This window comes from Nyctereutes procyonoides, unplaced genomic scaffold, assembly GCF_905146905.1.
Source record: "Nyctereutes procyonoides isolate TBG_1078 unplaced genomic scaffold, NYPRO_anot_genome, whole genome shotgun sequence".
Classification (NCBI taxonomy): Eukaryota; Metazoa; Chordata; class Mammalia; order Carnivora; family Canidae; genus Nyctereutes; species Nyctereutes procyonoides.
The window spans coordinates 65,721,352-65,742,154 of record NW_026575052.1 but is presented as its reverse complement, the minus strand read 5'-3'; the positions used below and the strand labels follow the sequence as shown (position 1 = coordinate 65,742,154).

At 43.2% G+C, this 20,803-nt stretch overlaps 2 protein-coding genes across 4 annotated transcripts in view; both read left to right on the top strand.

Annotated features, from left to right (window-relative positions):
- Positions 1 to 3,815, top strand: part of CUBN (cubilin) — a 259,424-nt gene extending 255,609 nt beyond the window's left edge. Inside the window, exon 67 of the mRNA XM_055332630.1 lies at positions 2,002 to 3,815. Within this exon, the coding sequence (XP_055188605.1) occupies positions 2,002 to 2,109 (108 nt within the window). The 3' untranslated portion in view covers positions 2,110 to 3,815. The remainder of the gene's footprint in view (positions 1 to 2,001) is intronic.
- A 6,338-nt stretch (positions 3,816 to 10,153) lies between these two features.
- RSU1 (Ras suppressor protein 1) overlaps positions 10,154 to 20,803 on the top strand; it is a 250,150-nt gene continuing 239,500 nt past the window's right edge. Inside the window, exons 1-2 of one of the 3 annotated variants that reach the window (XM_055332419.1) lie at positions 10,154 to 10,330; positions 10,498 to 10,609. In XM_055332419.1, coding sequence (XP_055188394.1) covers positions 10,501 to 10,609 — 109 coding nt within the window. In that variant the 5' untranslated portion in view covers positions 10,154 to 10,330; positions 10,498 to 10,500. The remainder of the gene's footprint in view (positions 10,331 to 10,497; positions 10,610 to 20,803) is intronic. The other 2 variants (XM_055332420.1, XM_055332418.1) reach the window with 2 other exon arrangements.

The window sequence follows — 20,803 nt, the reverse complement described above, 5'->3', positions numbered from 1 at the left end:
TTTCCAGGAAGGGATATGTGACCACATTTCTGACCACAGAGTGTACCTGTTTCCTACCGTTCTGCTCTTTACTTAGTTAGGCTTTTGAATGAACTGGATGGGGAATTACATCAGCTAGAAGTCTAGAGAGTTGTTTGGTTTTTCTAAATTGAGATAAAATTGACATAACATATTGGTTTCATACCGAATAACAAATTGGTATAACATAAATTTGGGGCATTTTTTGTGATGAAAACTTTTAAGATCTACTCTCTTGGCAACTTTCAAATACACATGATAGTGTTACTGACTACAACCTCCATGCTGTACAGGGCATCCTCAGGACTTATTTATTATAGCTGAGAATTTGTACCTTTTGACACCCTTCATCCAATTCACCCACTCCTACCTCCCGCATCTGGCAGCCACCAGTCTGTTCTCTGTTTCTGAGAGTTTTAGGTTGTTTTGTTAGATTCCACAAATAAGTGAGATCATATGGCATTTATGTTTCTCTAACTTATTTCATTTAGCATAATGACTTCAAGGACCTTCCATGTTGACACAACCAGCAATATTTCCTTTTGGATGGCTGGATGATGCTCTTTTATTATTATAATATAATAAGCTTGCATATCATATGTTTATCCATTTATCCATTGATGGACATGTAGATTGCTTTTACATCTTGGCTATCGTAAATAATGCTGCAGTGAACATGGGGGCGTGCAGATATCTTTTCAAGTTAGTGTTTTTGTTTTCTTTGGATAGATTCCCAGAAGTAGAATTTCTGGGTCATATGGTAGACTTGTTTTTAATTTTTTAAGGAAACTCCATACTGTTTTCCACAGTGGCCACACCAATCTGCATTCCCACCAACAGTGCACGAAGGTCCTCTTTTCTCCACATCCTCACCAACACTTGTTATTTCTTGTATTTTTTATAATAGCAATTCTAACAGGTAGGAAGGGATATCTCACTGTGGTTTGATTTGCATTCTCTGATGATTAGTGATGTTGAGCATCTTTTCATGAGCTTGTTGGCCATCTGTATGTCTTCTTTGGCAAAATGTCCAGGTCCTTTGCCCATTTTGTAAAATTGGATTGTTTGTTTTTACTATTGCATTTTGCAAGTTCTTTATATGTTTTGCATGTTAACTCCTTATCAGATACATAATTTGCAAATATTTTCTCCCATTCAGTAGGTTGCCTTTTCATTTTGTTGATAGTTTCCTTTGCTGCATAGGAGATTATTAGTTTGACATAGCTCCTCTTGTTTATATTTGCTTTTGTTGCCTTTGCTTTTGGTATCAAATCCAAAAACATCATTGCCAAAACCGATGTCAAGGAGATTATTGCCTATGTGTTCTTCTAGGAGTTTCATGGTTTCAGGTCTTTAACTCATCTTACCTTGATTTTTTTGTGTGGTATAGTCTCCTTCCTTTGTGTGTATATATATCCATTTTGCACAGTGCCATTTAGTGAAGACAGGATATGAAAATAAATCCTAAAAGGAAACTACAGATGTTAACAGGGGAAAGTCGTACAATTTAACTGAAATGATTGTTTTAGTTGCAAAAATAAGCACGTGTTTATATCTGAAAAAATTAAAATTTCAGAAAGAAGTAGAATTGGAAATTCAATTTTTAATGACCATTTCATTGAGTTATAAATCACATACCATAGAATGCAGCTACTTAAAGTGTACATTCAATAGTTTTTAGTAGATTCAGAGTTATATAGCTCACATGATCAATACAAGAACATTTTGTTACCCCAAAAAGAAACTCTGTATCCATTAACAATCACTTCCGGTTTTCCCTGAGTGCTCTTCCCCACCACCAATATTTTGTAAGATATCTGTATTAATTCTTAGCAAGATTACTTATGGAAAAATATGCAGGTTTACTGTAAATTCTATGAAGTTCCTTGATGTAGTATTTTGTCACTAGGCTAACATTTCCAGAAAAATATTCAAATTTGTGAAAAATATAATTTGTTACTTTTTTTTTTCCTTCAATTTTAGGACACCAACATAGCTCCCTTTGTGGCCTCTTCACATCGTGTCTTCATAAAATTTCACGCAGAGTATGCAGTGTATCCATCAGCAATCCGATTAACCTGGGACAGCTAACTGAGTAGCGCTGTGTGTCGGCTCTTGAGCAGGGACCATCAGACATGCCATCCCACTACGGCTTTCTGCCTGGGTCACTGGGAAGGATCTGAACTTTTTTTTTTCACCGAAGTATGTGTGGAATCAATGTCTGCACATTTTAAAAAAATATAGAATGTAGCTTCTTTACTCCTGGCTGTGAGTGTCATCCTTCTAACACTTGGAGCTGAAATTTGTAAAAACTCCTTAATGAGTTGGAAATGATTATGACCCATGTGATGTAAATTGTCAAAAGTGGTGAAATAGGAGTATGATTTTCCCTGTGAATGTCAAGTGAGGGGTAATAAACATAATTGAATGGTACACAACGATCCTGTATTAATATTTACCTCATTAAAGTTTAGTCTTTCACTAGCGGGTATATGTAAGTGTTCAAGTTGAACTTTTCCATTTGGATGAGCTACCTGAATCCTTCAGGAGGTGAACTGGAGCTACGTGGCCTGAGTTGGCATTTTATCACTCCTCATTCAGTGCTTCCTTCACTTCTCTGCCCTTTCAATTCCACAAGCGCCACCATTTTCTATTCCTAGTTTCACAGCACAGTCTGCAGACTCATAAAAGGCTTAGCTATGCTTTTATAAAGTTTTCTGCTGCCTTTAACAAAGCAAGAGCACCTATAGTAAATACGCAAAGGTAAGCCTTAATGATGACATGGGGCAAAGTGAATGAAAGAAGCTGTGGAATGTGTTACTTCATCTTATTCAAATACTCAAGTGCCAGAAAAATTATTTCTCCACAGAGTTTAGAGCCACATAAATGAAACATTCTCACCTTCACACTTTCTGCTTCCTTGGGGCTCCTGGGTGGCTCAGTCGTTTAAATGTCTGACTTTGGTTCAGGTCATGATCAGAGGGTCCTGGGATTGAGCCCTGAATAGGGCTCTTCACTCAGCAGGGAGTCTGTTTCTCCCTCTGCCTCCGCCCCTCCCATGCCCTGCTCTTGCTCTCTCTCTCTTTTCTCAAATAAATAAATAAAATCTTAAAAAAAATTCCTGCTTCCTTTAATTCTGTGTTATGCGTAGATATATCGACTTTATAGCTGATTCCCTATTGGAAAGAATGGTGAATATGATGACAAGCACCATTTGACCCATTGGGTCCTGACAAATTGAAGCAATGGATGGAAACTCAAGATAAAATATCATAAGGAGAGACACAGTACTTTTCTCTTTTACCTAAAAAAAGAATCACAAAGGTATGGAATATGCAGAAAGTTTGACGATAACGTGTGAAATGATGGGAGTTTTATCTGAAGGCAAGATTAACAGCAAGCAAGATTAACAGTCAAACAGTAAAAGAGGATTTGATCTCTGATGACATCATTAGAATAATGGTATCTACCAGAGGCAATTTCACTTTCCCGGAAGGCATAATAGAGTATCCGAGAGGTGTAGACACAATTTCAAGAAAGCATAGTCAATAGTATAATGTTTCTTTTAAATTGGAAAATTTAAAACAGGAAAAAAGTAATTTCTCTCATTCTGGAGGTTGTCTTTTCAATTTATTGATGGTTTCCTCTGCTGTAGCTGAAGCTCTTTAATGTGTTCCTACTTCCGTATTTTAGATTTCTTGCCTGTGCTTTTGGTGACTTATCCAAGAGATCATTGCTAACACTGATGTTAAGGACATTTTCCCTTGGGTTTTCTTCCAGCATTTTTATACTTTCAGGTCTTACATTTAAATATTTGATCCAAAAAATAAATAAAATAAATATTTGATCCATTTCGAGTTAATTTTTGTGAATGATATAAGATAGGGGTCCAGTTTTATTCTTTTGCATGTGGATATCCAGTTTTCCTGGTACCATGGATTGAAGACACTGTCCTGTCTCTGTTGTGTGTTTTTGGTATCATTGTCAAAAATTAGTTAGTTGCCCAGGGACGCCTGGGTGGCTTAGTGTGGAGTGTCTGCATTTGGCTCAGGTTGTGATCCTGGGGTCCTGGGATCGAGTCCCACATTGGGCTCCCGGTGTGGAGCCTACTTCTCCCCCTGCCTGTGTCTCTGCCTCTCTCTCTGTGTCTCTCTGGATAAATAAATAAAATCTTAAAAAAAATATTTGTCCATATACATAGCATTTATGTCTGGGCTTTCTGTTCTGTTCCACTGATCTATGTGCCTGTTTTAATGGCAATACCCTGTAATATAGCTTGAACTCAGGAAGTGTGAGACCTCCAGTTTCTCTTGTTCTTTCTTTTCTTTCTTTCTCTCTTTAATTTTTTCTTTTTCCTTTTCTTTCTTCTTTCTTTCTCTTTCCTTCTTCTTTCTTTCTTTCTTTCTTTCTCTTTCTTTCTTTCTTTCTTTCTTTCTTTCTTCTTTCTTTCTTTCTCTCTTTCTTCTCTTTCTTTCTTTCCCAGAATTGCTTTGGCTATGCAGAACCTTTTCTGATTTCAAACGAATTTGGGGATTGTTTCTGTATTTTTATGAAAAATATCATTGGAATTTTTATTGAGATTACTTTGAATCTGTATATCACTTTGGGTAGTACAGATGTTTTCACAATATTAATTCTTCCAATCCAAGAACATGTGCTACCTTTCCATTTATTTGTGTCTTCTTCAATCCCTCTTACCAGTGTCTTAGAGTTTTCAGTTGCTTAAATTTATTCCTAATTATTTTGTTGTTTTTGATACAATTATAATTGGGATTGCTTCTTAATTTCTCTTTCAAATAGTTTGTTGTTAGTGAATAGAATTGCAATAGATTTCTATACAGATTTTGTATCCTATTTTACTGAATTCATTAATTCTAACATTTTTTTTAAAAAGTTTTAGTGGCCTCTTTACAGTTTTTTATATATAAGATCATGCCATCTCTCATTAATAAGACCCATCTCATTTCTTCTGGTGCTACTTTAATTCGCTCATTAGACATGTTTATTGAACATTTCCTATGTGACACACACTAAGCAAACCAAGGATAAAGTAGTGGACAAGACAGCCATACAACTCCATCAACTGATGTCTTCCCACTTCAAAAAACCCATTTCCTAGGTCCAACTTGTCTGGTTTCCTAGGGCAAAACTCTCAATTTCCTTATCTGGTGAAACTTTTATTAAGCCAGCTTCCTAAATTTAGTGGCTAAGTGGTAACTTTCTTGCTCTCAAATTGTATCATCATGAATGAAACTCCATTCTTAGTGATCATCCGTGCACAGAGCTAACAATCAGCTAGTTCACACTGGTACAAACGTCCTGGTTGTTAAATATTGAGATACACCAAATTTTCAGGCCATAAGTGGAATCCAAAAAGTTATAATATAAAACAAATGGGTTTGAAGGGTGGATGAGGGGAAGTCTTACTTGGAAGATAATGGAGAGTGATGTTCAACATGGGTCTGAAGGAATACAAATAGGCACAAATGTAAAGAAAGGGAAATTACTCCTGTTCACAACTGATCATATTCTGAACTGAGAAAAATCTCATGGTCACTTTCTAACACTAGCCCATTCCAGGTGAGAATGGAAACTTTATCATCCTATTTGAGAAGAGCAGAACAGGGATAAGAGACAAACTCCAGCACCACTTTGTCCATCCAGCCTCTTCATGATCCAGCAACCAAAGGGCTAATGCTTGACATAGAAGTTGGCTTTACTAGTACTACCTGGTGGCCATACTGATTCAGTTCTCCTGGGAATCTCTATCCCTGCCTGCTCATGGTCTGGGAACCCAGGATTGGGGACAGCCAGTTTCCTTCTACCGCTTGATCTCTCTCCTCTCCGATTCTCTGTCTCCCTAAACAACTGGACCTTAGCAGGAAGAATAAATCTCATTCCTTTTAGTCTTCAAGGGTAACTTTGCCCATTACTGGCCAGAGTTACCCTTGGAATAGCTCAGCAAGAGGCCAGCACAGGCTCTCTCTTGGCCCAGTGGAATATTAGGTGCTCCAGGCATTCTTGTGAAGAATGACCTAGGGGATGGTTGGAGCCAATGAATAGGGCTAGGAGATGCTCAGGATATGGGTTCTAGTTGTAATTTTCTATTACATTTCAAATCCATTTAATGGAATTAAAAAAAATCTGCCACACACCAGGGAATACTAACAATATTAACTATATTAAGAAAAAATTAGAACTAATATCTATGTAATATTTGCCCTATGCCATGTATCATTCTTGTATATCACTCACTGAAATAAAATACTAAGAACCATTACTTCCATTTTACAGTTGAGAAAAATGAGGTATGAAAACTTCAATAAAACTTGAGTGAGAGAGCTATGATTCTGACCTTGGCAACCACTCAAGAGTGTGCCTCCCATTTAGCATGAAGGATTAGGAGTCAACTTATCAAATATGACTTATTAAATATTAAATATGTCAACTTATTATTATAAACTATTCTCATAGAGCTATTAAAATTCTTAAAAAAGAATGACATTGTTATAAGACCTAGGATTTTTTTTAATATAATTGCTGCAACAGCATCAAAAATAATGGGAAAAACTTATTACTTATTGGAACCACAGATCACTCCATGGCTATCAATTTTTTTTTAATTTTACTTATTCATGAGAGGCACAGAGAGAGTGAAAGAGAGAGAGAGAGAGAGAGAGGCAGAGACACAGGCAGAGGGAGAAGCAGGCTCCATGCAGGGAGCCCGATGTGGGACCCGATCCTGGGTCTCCAGGATTACACCCTGGGCCAAAGGTGGCACTAGACCGCCGAGCCACCCGGGCTGCCCCATGGCTATCAATTTAAAGAGGGAAGTTACTGGAAGAAAAATGGTATAACTATTGGATACTTGATGAAAAATTGGCTTTTCAAATTTTAATTTGGTAACTAAATGTAAATTAATATACAGTTTGGAGAATAACAAGGTATTTTAAAAATTAATGATACATGCAATAATTTATGTAAATGTACTTAATTTACCTTTATTGTCATAATCTAGCGTGCTTTGTGTGGACAGGCATCTTCCGTGCTCTATCTTCGATTGGCCCACCCTGTGGGCTTGGGGTGGGAGTAGTACATTTCTCCTAATGGGCAGTATTACAGCATAGACAGTATGTAAGCGCAGAGCACTTGGCAGGGAAGCTGTGGAAGCGATTTAAGCTCTCATAAATATTAACTTTTGCATGGAGGACTGGCTACATAATATGCACGGCCCAGTACAAAAGAAAAGTGCACGGCCCCTTGATAAAAAATTATTAAATATTTTGAGATAGTGACAGCAGAGCATTAAATCAAGCACGCAACCCAGCTAAGCATGGGACTTTGTGTTGCTGCACAGGCCACATACCCAGGAAGCTGGCCCGTTTCCATGCTATAAAGATCTGGAACTTAAGGACACTTTTTATTAAGAATTGTATTGGCAACAGTGAAGATAATCAGAGGAGAATTATAAAGAAATGAAAATAATTTTCTGGAAAACAGGAAGTGAGTAGAAGCCGCAGATAAATGAAACAGTGGGGGCGGGGGGGGGGTAAGAAACTGTAGCCCAGAGCAATTTCAAGACCGGTGTGCAGCAGAATTGAGAATGGACTTTCCAGGCATTATCGGGGTGTCTGGGGTTGGCAGGTGCAGCGTGAGGAGTAAGACCAGAAGTACAAGAACTACATTAGTTGGCGCTTGCAATTCACCATTTCCCTCTGCCAGCAAAAGCAGCCTAGTGACTACAAGCAGGTATAAAACCGGGATCTCCCCTCTGAAGAAATTTAACCAACAGCCCAAGGAAAATTAATGCGGACCTAGGATGGAAATAATTACACATCATAAGTAGAAAAGGAAAAAACCACATGGGCTATCTAGAAAAATCAGCTCAGATCCCCTTCATGATTGAATATGAAAAAACAACCAAGAGTCACCAGACAAGAAGAATTACAACAATATGAATGGGAAAATAGATAAAGTATCTACTTTAGATAAAGTAGATAAACTTTAAAGGAAACTTTAGATAAAGTAACTGAAAAGGTCACAAGGGAACAGTTCAGTCAAGAGAAGAGACATTTAAAAATTGTTATTATCCTCAGAGATATTTGAGAAGAGCGCCCTCCTGAAACAAAAGCCTGGTGAGATTAACCAAGGAAGATGTCTTAGGAAGTATTTTTTTGATTAATAGCCAAAATCGCTTTTTAAAATTTTAATAAAAGGTTCGGAAGATAACATTGAGATATTTCCCAAAACATTAAGTTCAGAATATAAATAAAACACATGGGGGAGAAAAAAAGATAACTGTAGGAAACTGTCCTAGGAGGCTGCCATCTGCCTAACAGATTTCCTTAATGTGCTAAATAAGAGAAAATGGCAGAAAAGAAATTTCAAGGAAATAACAGAAACAATTTCCAGAGAGGACGAGAGAAATGAATCTTCAGCTGAAAAGGGCCAAATGGGTACTAAACAGAGTAAATTTAAAAAGATCTCCAATTAGAGATCTGATGGTGACATTTCAGAAAATGGTAAATAATTAAAAGATCACAAATGCTTCCCAAAGGAAAACAATAATTCCCTGGAAAGACTTGAGGAAGAGACCAACACATCTCTAGGCATCAACCTTGGAAGCAAAGGTCACTGGAAGGACGCCTTTGAGATCTAAGACAGATTGATAATGAACTTAGAATTCCATGTTAGGCAAATTATAAAGGTGTGGGCAAAATACCATTTTAATAAATACAACTACTCAGAGTTTGTGCCTCCTATACACCATTTTAGAGAAGTTTATTTGAGCAGCTCCATCAAGATAAATACAAGAGGGGTCAGTTGAAACCTAGGAGCCAAATGAAAGAAACCACAGGTCACCCATCAGCTGGACGAGCAGAAATAATTGGTCAAAGTTGGAGCAGAAATTTAGTAGGTTCCTAAAGCCTTGAAGAAGAATTCATTGAATTCCAAGCAATGGAGAGGAATGAAAAGCTGTATGTTCTTAGAGGTACGGTAAATGGGTTACAGGAGGGGCGCCCGGGGGGCTCGGGGTTGAGCGTCTGTCCGCTCAGGTGTGATCCTGGGGTCCTGGGATCGAGTCCTGCACGGGGCTCCCCTGAGGAGCCTGCTTATCCCTCTGCCTGTGTCTCTGCCTCTCTCTCTGTCTCACGAATAAATAAATAAAATCTATTTTAAAAATATAGGAAAAAAAAGAAAAGCCGAAAGTCTATTAAAAAAAAAAACCCAACAATGAAGATTGTATAAAGCAATAAAGATTGTAGAAAGCAAACTACAATATTGCATAATTATGAGTGTAGTATAAGGAAAGAGAAGTCATTTATCTCTATGTATTCCCCTTCATGTGACACAGGGGTCCATGCTGGGTGCTGGGAATCCAGCTGGGTGCTAGGAATCTTTAGCTAGGCGCTAGGAATCTAGCTGGGTGCTGGCAATCTCTAACTGGGTGCTAGGAATCTAGCTGGGTGCTAGCAATCCCCAGCTGGGTGCTAGGAATCCCTAGCTGGGTGCTGGCAATCCCTAGCTGGGTGCTAGAAATCCAGCTGGGTGCTAGGAATCTAGCTGGGTGCTAGCAATCCCTAGCTGGGTGCTAGGAATCCCCAGCTGGGTGCTGGCAATCCCTAGCTGGGTGCTGGGAATCTAGCTGGGTGCCGGGAACACAGACCACTGTGCCGTTCTTGCATTCGAGCAGCTCATGATACAGCCTAAGGAACGACTGTGGGAAGGGATCAGAATAGTGACCTCTGAACACTGAACCACAACTAAAGAGGCAGGACAAGGAGGAGCAACTAACTTCTCGCTTCCCGGGTTCCCAAGTGGAGCGACCACCCTCTCCCCACAGTCCCGCCCCCAGGTTCCCGCTTCCGCCCACAGCTCTCCGCGCTTCGGCGCACAAACCGCGCCTGCGCCGACGCTGGTGCGCGTGCGCCCAGCCCGGTCCTCTCCGAACGGCAGCCCGGGGCGCATTCCAGGGGGACGGGCTAACCTCGGGGCGGGGCGGAGCCTCGAGGCCAGGCGGCGGATGTGATTGGCCGGCCGCGTACACGTTCCTTTGTGGGCGGGGCCTCACCCTGGAGCCCCGTCTAGTGAACTGGTCTCCTAATTTGGGAACCGCCGGGCGCGGGCGGGGCGTGGAGCGCAGGGCTGCGGGCTGTGCGCCTGCGCGGAGCTGCGGGACAGGGCGCGGTCCCCGTCCCCGTTCCCGTCCGCGGTCGCTCCGAGCGGGCGCATCTGTTGCTGCTGCAGCGCGCGGGGCGGACGCCTGTGCTTCCCTCGCCCGCCGGGTCGGCGCCGCGCTCCGCGCTCCGCGGTGAGTGTGCGGCGTGGCACCCGGGCTCGCCTCCCTGAGCGCCCGGAGCGGTGCGGACGCCCCCCGCCCGGGGCCAGCCCGCGGCCGAGCCCCCCCAACCCCCGGCCCCCCCAACCCAACCCCCGCCCCCGGCCGTCGCCCACCTACTCTGTTGTCGTTTGCTCCAGAACATGTCCAAGTCCCTGAAGAAGTTGGTGGAGGAGAGTCGGGAGAAGAACCAGCCGGAAGTGGACATGAGTGACCGGGGCATCTCCAACATGCTGGACGTCAACGGCCTGTGTAAGTGCGGGGGCCGCGCCCTCCCTGGGCCTGCGGGCTGTGCGCGCTTCCCGGGGAGCCGCCGGCCGCCGCCGCTCCCCAGCTTCCAGGGCTCTGCACCCCTGCGTGCAACCCTCGCCTGCGGAGAGCTTAGCTCAGAAAGTTTGCAGCCGGGCACCTGGCCGGGCCTGGCTGGAAGACGAGCCTCAGACCCCGGGGTAGGAGTCACCCAGGCAGTAGCTGGTATTTGAGAAGATTTCCCGCGCAGTTTACTGAACACCCACTTTATTTTAAATCGAAAATCACTTTTGCATCAGGCTTGTTTTCTCCTAATATAGTCACTGACCCTTGAGCAATCGCCACACAGAAGTTCCATGATTAACTCCTCTTATGGCTGGAGTTTGTTAAGCACGTCTCCACTCCTTGCCCTTTCCTGGCTCTTTATTCTTAGTTGAGGCTTTTGTTACCTCCTCGTGCTACTGTGATGTATCCCCTAACTTTCAGCTTCTTGCCTTCAGGTTTGCCGACCCTGTGCTTCAGTCACTGTGTTGCTTTCTAAGGTTATTTTTCTGCAACATATCTTAGCCTGTAACTCACTCCGTTAAACCAGAGATTGCAAACTCAGATGTCTTTTGGGGCCAGCTGAGGATGGTCATGAACTTCATCGTGGGTATCCCATCTGAAGAGGAGCAGCTGCCGGACCTGCTGTGCACGTGCACACGGTTGTCACCACCTGGGGATGTTGGCCTAGTGTCTCCATAGCTGTTGTTTTCAGGAAGGCACGAGTTTAGGTTTTTACGTGAAATTTCTTAATTTTTTAGACATTGGCAACTAATTCCAGTACTGAAAAGTGCAGGTGAAATAAAACACTTCTTCAGGCCGAGTGTGGCTTCAGTTTGGACCTTCTCCCTTAAACACTTCTGGTTGTTCATTAGCAACAGTGATGCTCCAAGTTCTTTGGCGTGACATGCGGAGCCTTTGTGAATCTGGCCAAAGCCTACCTTTCCTATCTCATCCATGCATTTGTTCTTCCCGCCATACTGAACGGATTGCCCTTTCTTGAACCAGGGCAGTGTCTTTCAGGTCTTTGTGCCTTAGAAGTATTGTTTTCTTCCTCTCTTTTTCCCCCAGATCCTTTTACTTGTCTGTCAAGAATCAGCCCAGATGCCATCGCCCATGTGGAAACTTCTCTGTTGGTGTCAAGCAAATAGTCACCCCCTCCTCTGTGAAGGTGGACATGCCTTGCTTCATGGCTCTGCTTACCCAGGATTGTGATCCGTTCTTAATCCAGATGTTTCTCACCCGCATTGGAGACTGGGGGAGAATGTTGCTGTGTATTACTCATAAATGCCTTCTTGGTAGTGGGCCTGGCATACAGTAGGTGCTCAGAAATGTTGGATGGATGGAGTTGCTGAGATTCAGACCAGGATGTGACATTGGAGGAGGAGGAGAGATGTTCAGGAGATCCTAAAAGGTGATGCATTGCTTGTTTGGCATGGAGAGAGCAGAGTCAAATTTACTGTGAATCCGTGGTTTGTGCCCAGGACAGATTGGGTTGGGGCTCTTGATGCATCTCTGCAAAAGGAAAGGGGATTAGAAGTCCTTTTTTTTTTTAATTTTTTTAATTTTTTTAAAATTTATGATAGAGACAGAGAGAGAGAGAGGCAGAGAGAGAAGCAGGCTCCATGCACCGGGAGCCTGACGTGGGATTCGATCCCGGGTCTCCAGGATCACGCCCTGGGCCAAAGGCAGACGCTAAACCGCTGCGCCACCCAGGGATCCCCGGGGATTAGAAGTCCTAGACAGTTTGCATTCGGTAACCCTTAGGAAGGTTCCTGCCGTGGAGCTTTAGCTTTTGAACCAATTAGCATGTTACCTTCTTGAGATGAGTTGTCCTCTCTCAAGTGGTGATGGCTTCTTGGTGGCAGCAGCAGAGCTGCGGGCTCTGGGGGCTGGGTTGGCTGCTGCCAACCAGGCTGGATGTGTGCTTGCGCTGCCACTTCTGGCTTTGCCTAGGTCGCGGCGATCATGGGGCGCTCTGCTGTAATGAAGGATGGTTGAGCACAAGCAGGAGGCCTGGCTCCACTGTACTTTTGGCCCCATGGCTTTCTGCTCCTCATCTCTGCAGAGGAACTTCATAGCCTTTGGCTTTGAAAAGAATTCTTTATGTAATATTTATAAGTAAGGATTGTGGCCTGGCTATTTTGGTTCACTTGCATTATCTCTTTGAAGCCTTGGCTTTTACTGAAGGAGAAAAGATAGCCCACTTGCTTCCTGAGAAAGATGTTTCCGGTGTAATAGTAGGTGGTAAAAAGCAAGATCTTTCTTGTGTTCTCCCGGAGAAGTAGCATAAGGAAGAACAAGCCTGCTTCCTGGGTAGTTTGGAGATTGGACCTTCTGCAGCTTCTGTGGTGTGCGTAGACTCAAAGAGTGGCTGCTTTCTGCTGAAATTCCCTCTCTTCTGGACTCCTGGAGCCTGGAAGGTTCCAGGATGCCTTCTGAAGGCCATTCCTCAACTGGGGCTCATTTATTGGTAGTGCACAGAATGCTTACTCTATATATTTTAATATCTCATATGTTGAAATATTTGATGTGATTACATAAACTAGAGCATAAGAATTCCCCCATTTCTTTACTAGTGAAGTTTTAGCTGTAACCATCAGGTTTTGTGTCTTAGTATGAAGGTGAAACGCAGGGAGCCGTCCACTTGCATGGATAGAGAATGGTTATCGTGTCTCAAGCTTTCTCTCCATTATCCTTACTTTGTTTAGAGTCTCAAAAGATAAGAATTAAGTTTTGAAAAGAATATTAGAAGTTTTGTTCTTATTCTAAGCACGTGAATGGTCTTTTTGCTTGGGAGAATTGTGTCATATAAATGCAGCGCTTCACTTTCTCTGAGACAGTAAATGGCCTTTAAAAAATGTTTTCAGGAGTTCAGGTACCAGAAGCTTTCAGATGGGGAAACTTCACAGGCTGGAGACGGACATCAGACCGATTCTACAGTTTTCCATCCAGCCCCACCCCAAGGGGCAGAAGAGTACAATATTTACCAGCGGGGGTAGCTTTAGAGAAGCTCCTTAACCTTTCTGAGCCTCGAGTCCTCATCGTCAAGGGGAAACCTAAGTACCCACTCCGTAGGACTGGGTTAGCACTAAGGGCATGTCAAGTGCCCAGCACTGTGCCTGCTACTGGGTGGGCATGTCGTGAGCATTAACTTTACTAGGAACATCCAGACACAGCCCGCCCAGTAAGCCTCAGATGTAACCAGTTGCGACAGTTGATGGTCTGGACCAAGGAGAGCATGGTAATGAGACCGGGTCAGGCACTCGTGTCCTGTGTTGGTGTTTTCTGCAGTGGCTTAATGGATCCTGGCGCGTTTGGCCCTTTGGCCTAGGATTCCTAAAGGTGTAGATTGCTGTAGCTTTGACATTAACCCCTCACTTTATTTTCTTTCCTATTTTTTCCCCCGACATGGCATGACATCTGCCCACACGTTCTCCTTAACGGTTCCAAGAGTGATGGTAGCAATTTTGTTCTCCTTATTGAAGCGATCTCACGGCGGAACTGTGCCACGCTGCAGCTGTCCTCACCTGGGTGATAAAGCTGCTTCTGAAGGGTCTTGTAATCAGCTTCCGTGGGAGCCGAGAATCCCATTAGTAGCCAGGAAGACTTTTTTCATTTCTTTTATTTAAGTCTTTTGTGACTTTTTTTTTTTTTTTTATCTCTTCAAGTTTATTGCTCTCTGGATAGTCAAACCTTTATCAGTCTTTTTTTCCCCCTTCAGGTTGGACTAAAATATCTTTCAGATAAATTATAAAAAAAGGAAAAATAAACTACCTTTGAGGCAGCAGTCCTTCTAAAGGACTGGGCAAAATAATCAACAGATGTAATCATGGGTTTTCTGGAAGGGCTGTTTCAAAAGGCCTGTTCAACCTGCAAGTCGTCATCCTGTTAGGAATGAATATATATATATATATATATATATATATATATATATATATATATATGAATTTTTATCAAGATAGACTGTCTTTGAGGAAAGATAAAGGAGCTGCAAGACCCTGTCATGTTGGTGCTGATCTTTAGTAAGACCTTTCCTTTTTTATTTTCCTAAGTTGCACGGATATGCCTGCTTTTGTGCTTTTGAACATGTAGTATTACCTTGGCCCAGGAAGTGCTTTCTCCTTTCCTCCCCAGACAGCCTCCTCCACCCCTTGTGAATTAGTGGCTGTTGAAGGATGGAATGGCTTACCCAGCCAGGGCTCCGTTCTTGTGTCCCCTCCTCTGAGAAGCTCCCCCAGTGCTAACTGTAAGCCACCATCCCATGCAGCCTGGTTTAAGTATCTTTTCGGGAGTGGTGTGCACGCCTCTGTTCCCTCTGTGCTTGGTACAGTGCTTGGAGAACGTTCACTGGAGGAGGATTGCTTGCACTTAGGAGTTGTGGGGAGCTAGGGTGGGGGTGGGAGGCATAGTGGAGAGGACTCCCCTGACCCCACTTCATGAATGCACCCCACCTCCGCAGAGGGAAGGCCCATGACAATCCGCAGGAACATGATACAAACTGCTCCGCGTTCTGGTTTTGATTTTAGGACCGTATAAACACTGAAAATGTCTCATCCAGATAGGAAATAAAATTAAGAATTGCTGTGCCCCCTTTGGTGTGACTGAACTACTAAATGAGCTTTTATTGTTTTTTAGTCATTTGACATTTCAGCCATGATAGGACATCTCAGCCATTGCCTCTTTTTTTGTAAGCAGCCTTTTTTTTTTTTTTTTTTTTAACTAGGTATGTAACCTTGGGCTGGTCACTTAACTTTTCAGTGCCTTCTGGTTCTCATCTATAAACTGGCAATGATAAATTTATCTGTCAGGCAGCTAGTATGGCATCTGGCATGTCTCAGTCCGCTTGGGCTACTGTAACAACCATAGACCGGGTGGCTGATAAGCAACAGAAATGTATTCCTTATTGTTCTGGAGGCTAGAAGTCCAAGATCCAAGCACAGGCAGGTTCAGTATTTGGTGAGGATTTGCTTCCTTGCTCATGGACCACCGTGTCCTCAGTGTCCTCACAGGGTGAAAGCGGTAAGGGACCCTGCTCAGGTGTCTTTTATAAGGATGCTAATCCCATTCCCTGTCCCATTCCCTTATGACCTAGTCACCCCCAAGGGCCCCACCTCATACCATCCCAGATGGTTTCAATATATGAATTTTAGGGGGACACAAACTTTCAGTACCATGGCACATATTATTAGTCTTAATATACACTATTACTTGTGTTTTAAAAATCTGTTTTATCAGGAAGCCTGGGTGGCTCAGCGGTTGCACATCTGCTTTTAACTCAGGGTGTGATCCCAGGGTCCTGGGATCAAGTCCTGCGTTAGGCTTCCTGCAGGGAGCCTGCTTCTCCCTCTGCCTATGCCTCTGCCTCTCTCTCTGTGTGTCTCTCATGAATAAATAAATAAAATCTTTAAATAAAAATAAAAATCTGTTTTATCTGTGTAAAAAAATGCAAAACAGGATCTCTTTAATTTTTAGAATTCTTGGCAGTGCTGCTTCTCCAGTGGCCTTTGCCTGCTCTCTCTCTCTTTCATTATGTCTGGGTACCCAGCTCTTCATTCCTCATCTCATTGAGGATCCCTGGGAAGTTAGAAGGGCATGTCTGGCGTGACAGGGCCAGGAGGAAGAACGGGCCTCATGTGGCAAATTCTGAGCCCTGGACAATGCGGGAGGTGGCTGGGACATTTCATAGGATTTTAGTTGTATGCTTGTGGCTGTTGAGAAGGACAGCCATTAAAAAATGTTGGTCAGGGGATCCTTGAGTAGCTCAGTGGTTTAGCACCTGCCTTTGGCCCAGGGCATGATCCTGGAGTCCCGGGATTGAGTCCCACATCGGGCTCCTTGTGTGGAGCCTGCTTCTCCCTCTGCCTGTGTCTCTGCTTCTCTCTCTCTCTCTCTCCCTCCCTCCCTCTCTCTCTCTCTCTGTCTCTTATGAATAAATAAATAAAATCTTAAAAAAATGTTGGCCATTTTTCAGTTATTAAGTAAAATACCATATATCCTCCAAAAGCTATTTGTTGTAATTATTATCATTTGTTTTCAGGATGGGTGCTGTCCAAGCCAAGTCTCTTTGGGAGTTTCCTACATACTGAATCTTTAGATTGTCCATTGATAAATTAGTATTTGCTATGTTAAGAAAACCTATAAGCTGTCTAATGAATCTGAAATCGTTAGATTTTTATCATCAGAAACTGTAACACCCACTGCTTTGCCATTTACCCAGCTCTTAATTGTGGTAATCAGCGCTAGAATCGGTATGGATATTATGGATAATAATCCTGCCGCCTCTTTCCGTAAATTTACATAAAGCTGGTTCAAAGAAATTTGAACTACATATATGAAATCTATTACCAAGAAAAAGCTAGGGATGATTTCTTTGCATCACCTTCGCTTCCTTGAATAGCAGGTTTGCACGGGTTGGTTTATTTTTTAATTTTTTTAAAAGCAAAAGAACATAAGGGTGTTTGAGAGGAGCAGTGTGTGTAGGTCAGGTGCCTGGCCGGCAGGGGTCGGTGTTGAGCCCGTGTGGTTTGCTAGGAGCTTCCTCGGGAGCCTGTGCAACCCCTTCCCGCCCCACTCTCCCCTCTGCGGCTGCCTGGGCGGTTTTGCTTCCTTTCTCCTCAGGCTCCTCCTTTGGGTGCAGATACCCCGTTTTATGGTACTTCGTGCATGAAGCTCACAAAGACACCTCACCTTTAGGGGCGCCTGGATGGCTCAGAGGCTGAGCATCTTCCTTTGGCTCAGGGCCTGATCCCAGGTCCCCGGATCCAGTCTTGCATTGGGCTCCCCGCAGGGCCCCTGTTCTCCCTCTGCCTGGACTCTCTCTCTCTCTGTCTCTCATGAATAAATAAAGAAAATCTTAAGAAGAAAGAAAAGAAAAGAAACCTCACCTTTGTTAGGTTCTGTCTGGTTCAGAGTATCTTTAATGTTGGCCTGTATTTTGGGTGTGAGGTGTTGGGGAGGCCAGGAAGACACGCAAGGGTAAAGCACTCTCTGCCTTATTAGTGGGCTGGGGGCTTCCTACAAAATACCACAGCGGGGGTGGGGAGGCGGCCTAGGCGTTTACTTCTCCCAGCTGGGGCAGGCCTGGTCCCGGCCCCCCTCCCCGGCCTGCAGCCGCCCGCCCTCATGTGTCCTCGCAGCCCGTGGGCCTTCCCCGCGGCTCCACTCCCCTCTTCTCAGAGGGACACCAGTTGCTTGGACCACAGTCCACTCTAAGGGCCTCATTTTAACCCCCTCCCCCTTAGAAGTCTTGTCCCCGCACACAGTCACATTCTGAGGGGCGGGGGGGGTTAGGGCTTCTGCATACAGATTATAGGGGCCCGCAGTTCAGCTCTAACACCTGCCTGAGAGGTTCTGAAGGATACACGGGCGAGTGCGTGTCTGCCCCACGGGTGCTTGTGCTTTTGTAATATGACTGTCTGATGTAGCCGATCTGTAGCCGATCACTGTCCGTGTTTTACAGATGGGAAAGCAGAAAGTTCCCTAGAGCCCCAGGGCCCCACAGTTAGCTCAGGAGCTAGTTCAGGGGTTCACATTGAAGTCTGTCTGAGGCTTCTTTTCTGTAACGGGGTGCCACGTCGGTTTGTACTCCTAGGGTGCAGCAAGGGGCTGGCTCCCCTGGTAAAGAGTGGTGGTTTTCTTTCGGGGCTACCTGGGGCCACGGGCCTGACCTCAAGGCCTTCAGTTTGAGGGTTCTTTACCCTGTGCCAAGCAAATAATCGTGTCATTCAGCCAGCCCTGCCAGCTTGGAAACAGGTTTATCATACTCTTGCAGAACTTCTTAATGGGTGAAGAAAGCACTAGAAGCGGCTTACTGTTTTACCTGGTCAGTGTGACCCTCCCCCTTTCTTTATGGTTTTCTGAAAAACAATTAATCATAACTGAATTTAATGATAAGATGTAAGATCTTTTTATACTGTGTACAAGTTCATTTTTTTCTGTCCTCAAACAGAGCATTAGCTTAAAATACTTTGAAGTATGGTGCGGGAGAGATTGTGTTGGGGGGAAACATTGGTTCTCATAATAGAATAAACCTGAATTACATGAAATGTTAACTTTAGTTATGATCTATCTGTACTTCAGAAAGAACCTTTACATTTACTATATTTCTCTTCCTATCTGTTAATTATTTCTCTGAAGTCAGAATAGGTTATAATTTTATAGCTAAACGGAGTCAGATGAAAGACAAACATCACACCAGGTAATTGAGAAGGGGTCTTGGCCTCGCAGACCAGAGGATGGTAATATGCTTTGCAGCCACAGTACACGAAGGCTTGTTTTGCAAATGTTCATATGTAAATTGATTTTTTTTCAGAGCTGTAAATATTTAGGCCCTCAGGTTATGAAGAAGATACCTATTTAACCTGTTATATGTTTGTATCCTTCCAATTGGTCATTCTTTATTAGAAGCATTAAAAATAATAATATAATTAAAATATGCTGTATGTATATAGCATATTAATACACACACAGATGCACAAACACATTCCTTATTGTGTGCCAGGTTATTGTACTAAGCTTTCCTTGTGGATTATTTATTTTTTTTTAAAGATTATTTTATTTTTGAGGGAGACAGCATGTGCAAGCAGGGGAGGGGCAGCAGGAGAGGGGGAGAGGTAATCTCAAGCAGATTTACCACCGAGCATGGATCCCACAGTTTTGTTATGATTGTTGTCATCATCCTCATTGTACAGTTTATAGCTGAACTTAAGTTAACTGGCTTCCAGTCACACAACTAATAAGAAACAGAGCCAGGATTTGAACTGAGGCAGTCAGACTTTAGGAACTCTGTTCTTAGCTTGCGCTGTCTTGCCCCATGTCTCTAACATTTTTGATGGGCACATGTACAGACAAAGATGAAACAGCTAATTCAGCAAGAGTACACTGAGTGACTACTGACAGTCCAGTCCTGTTCTAGAAGCCATGGTACTTGCTGTCTGTGGGCTAATAATTCTATATTGACGTAGGAATGCATTTGGGAATGCTGACATGTCCATGCTCATGCTGATTGGGCCGAGGAAATAGGAACCTTTTTCTTCAAACACTTAGACATTTAAAAAAAAATCCTTTTCAAAAACACTTTATTGAAGCATTCATTTGGATAAGTGCGTATGTCACAGTATAGCGTGACACATTTTTAAACCGAGAAACAACATGATCAACAGCCCGGGAAGCCTTGCACCTCCCAGCCATTATCCCCTCAAGGATGAGTGCCGTCCTGATTCTGAAAGCATAGTTTTGCCTGTTTTTTACATAATTAAATGAAAGAGGATTATGTGTGTACACTCTTGAGTGTCTAATTCTCATCATGTGAGATTCATTCATGCTGTAAAGTTGGCTTTCGATCCTAGTGCAATGAGTCCTGCCTCAGTTCCTTCCTTTACTCTGCTGTTGATGGACATTTGGGTCATTTCCAGACAAGGGCGGCTGTGAATAATGCTGCGCTGAACCTCCGGACTTGTGTCTTTGGGGGAACATACGTGATCATTTCTGTTGGTTACAGACCCAGGAGTGGAATTGTTGGGTCTGAAACATGCTCTTAACGTACCTTTTAAAAACGGAAGGCAAGAATCACCAAAATAGGCAAGATACTTGAAACTTCTGTGACAGGCAAAGGGATAATGTTAATGTGTAATGAGCTCTCACAGACCATCCTGGCCAGGCGGTTGGTCCTTCCCAGAAGGCTTGCTCGCACCTCAAACCCCGTCTCTGAGAAGTAGCTTGTTTGTTGAGCAATACCTTCTATCCTACTACCTTGCAAACTTGGCTGCAGATTAGACCCACCTAGGGAACTTCTAAACTTTCTAATGCTTGGGCCACACCCCAGATTCATTAAGTAAGAAGCTCAGAGTGTGGAAACAGGTATCAGAAATTTTGCTTCTTAAAACCTTGTGTTTGCTCCTTGCGCACATAGCTGTGCTGTCATTGTCATTCAATCTCCTACTGTTCATTTCTGGCCTATGGGAGCCTCTTCTAGCTGGCTCTCCTATCCACTTGATGTGGTCTTTCCATTTGAGAGATTGTCGCTGACATCTTCCTTGCCATCAGCAAGACCAGGCAGTTCCGATGTGTCTGTAAATTCCTACCCCAGACGTAAATCAGCTCGTCCTCTAAGAAACACTGTTTTTGTTTGTCTGGGTTTATTTTTTATTTTTT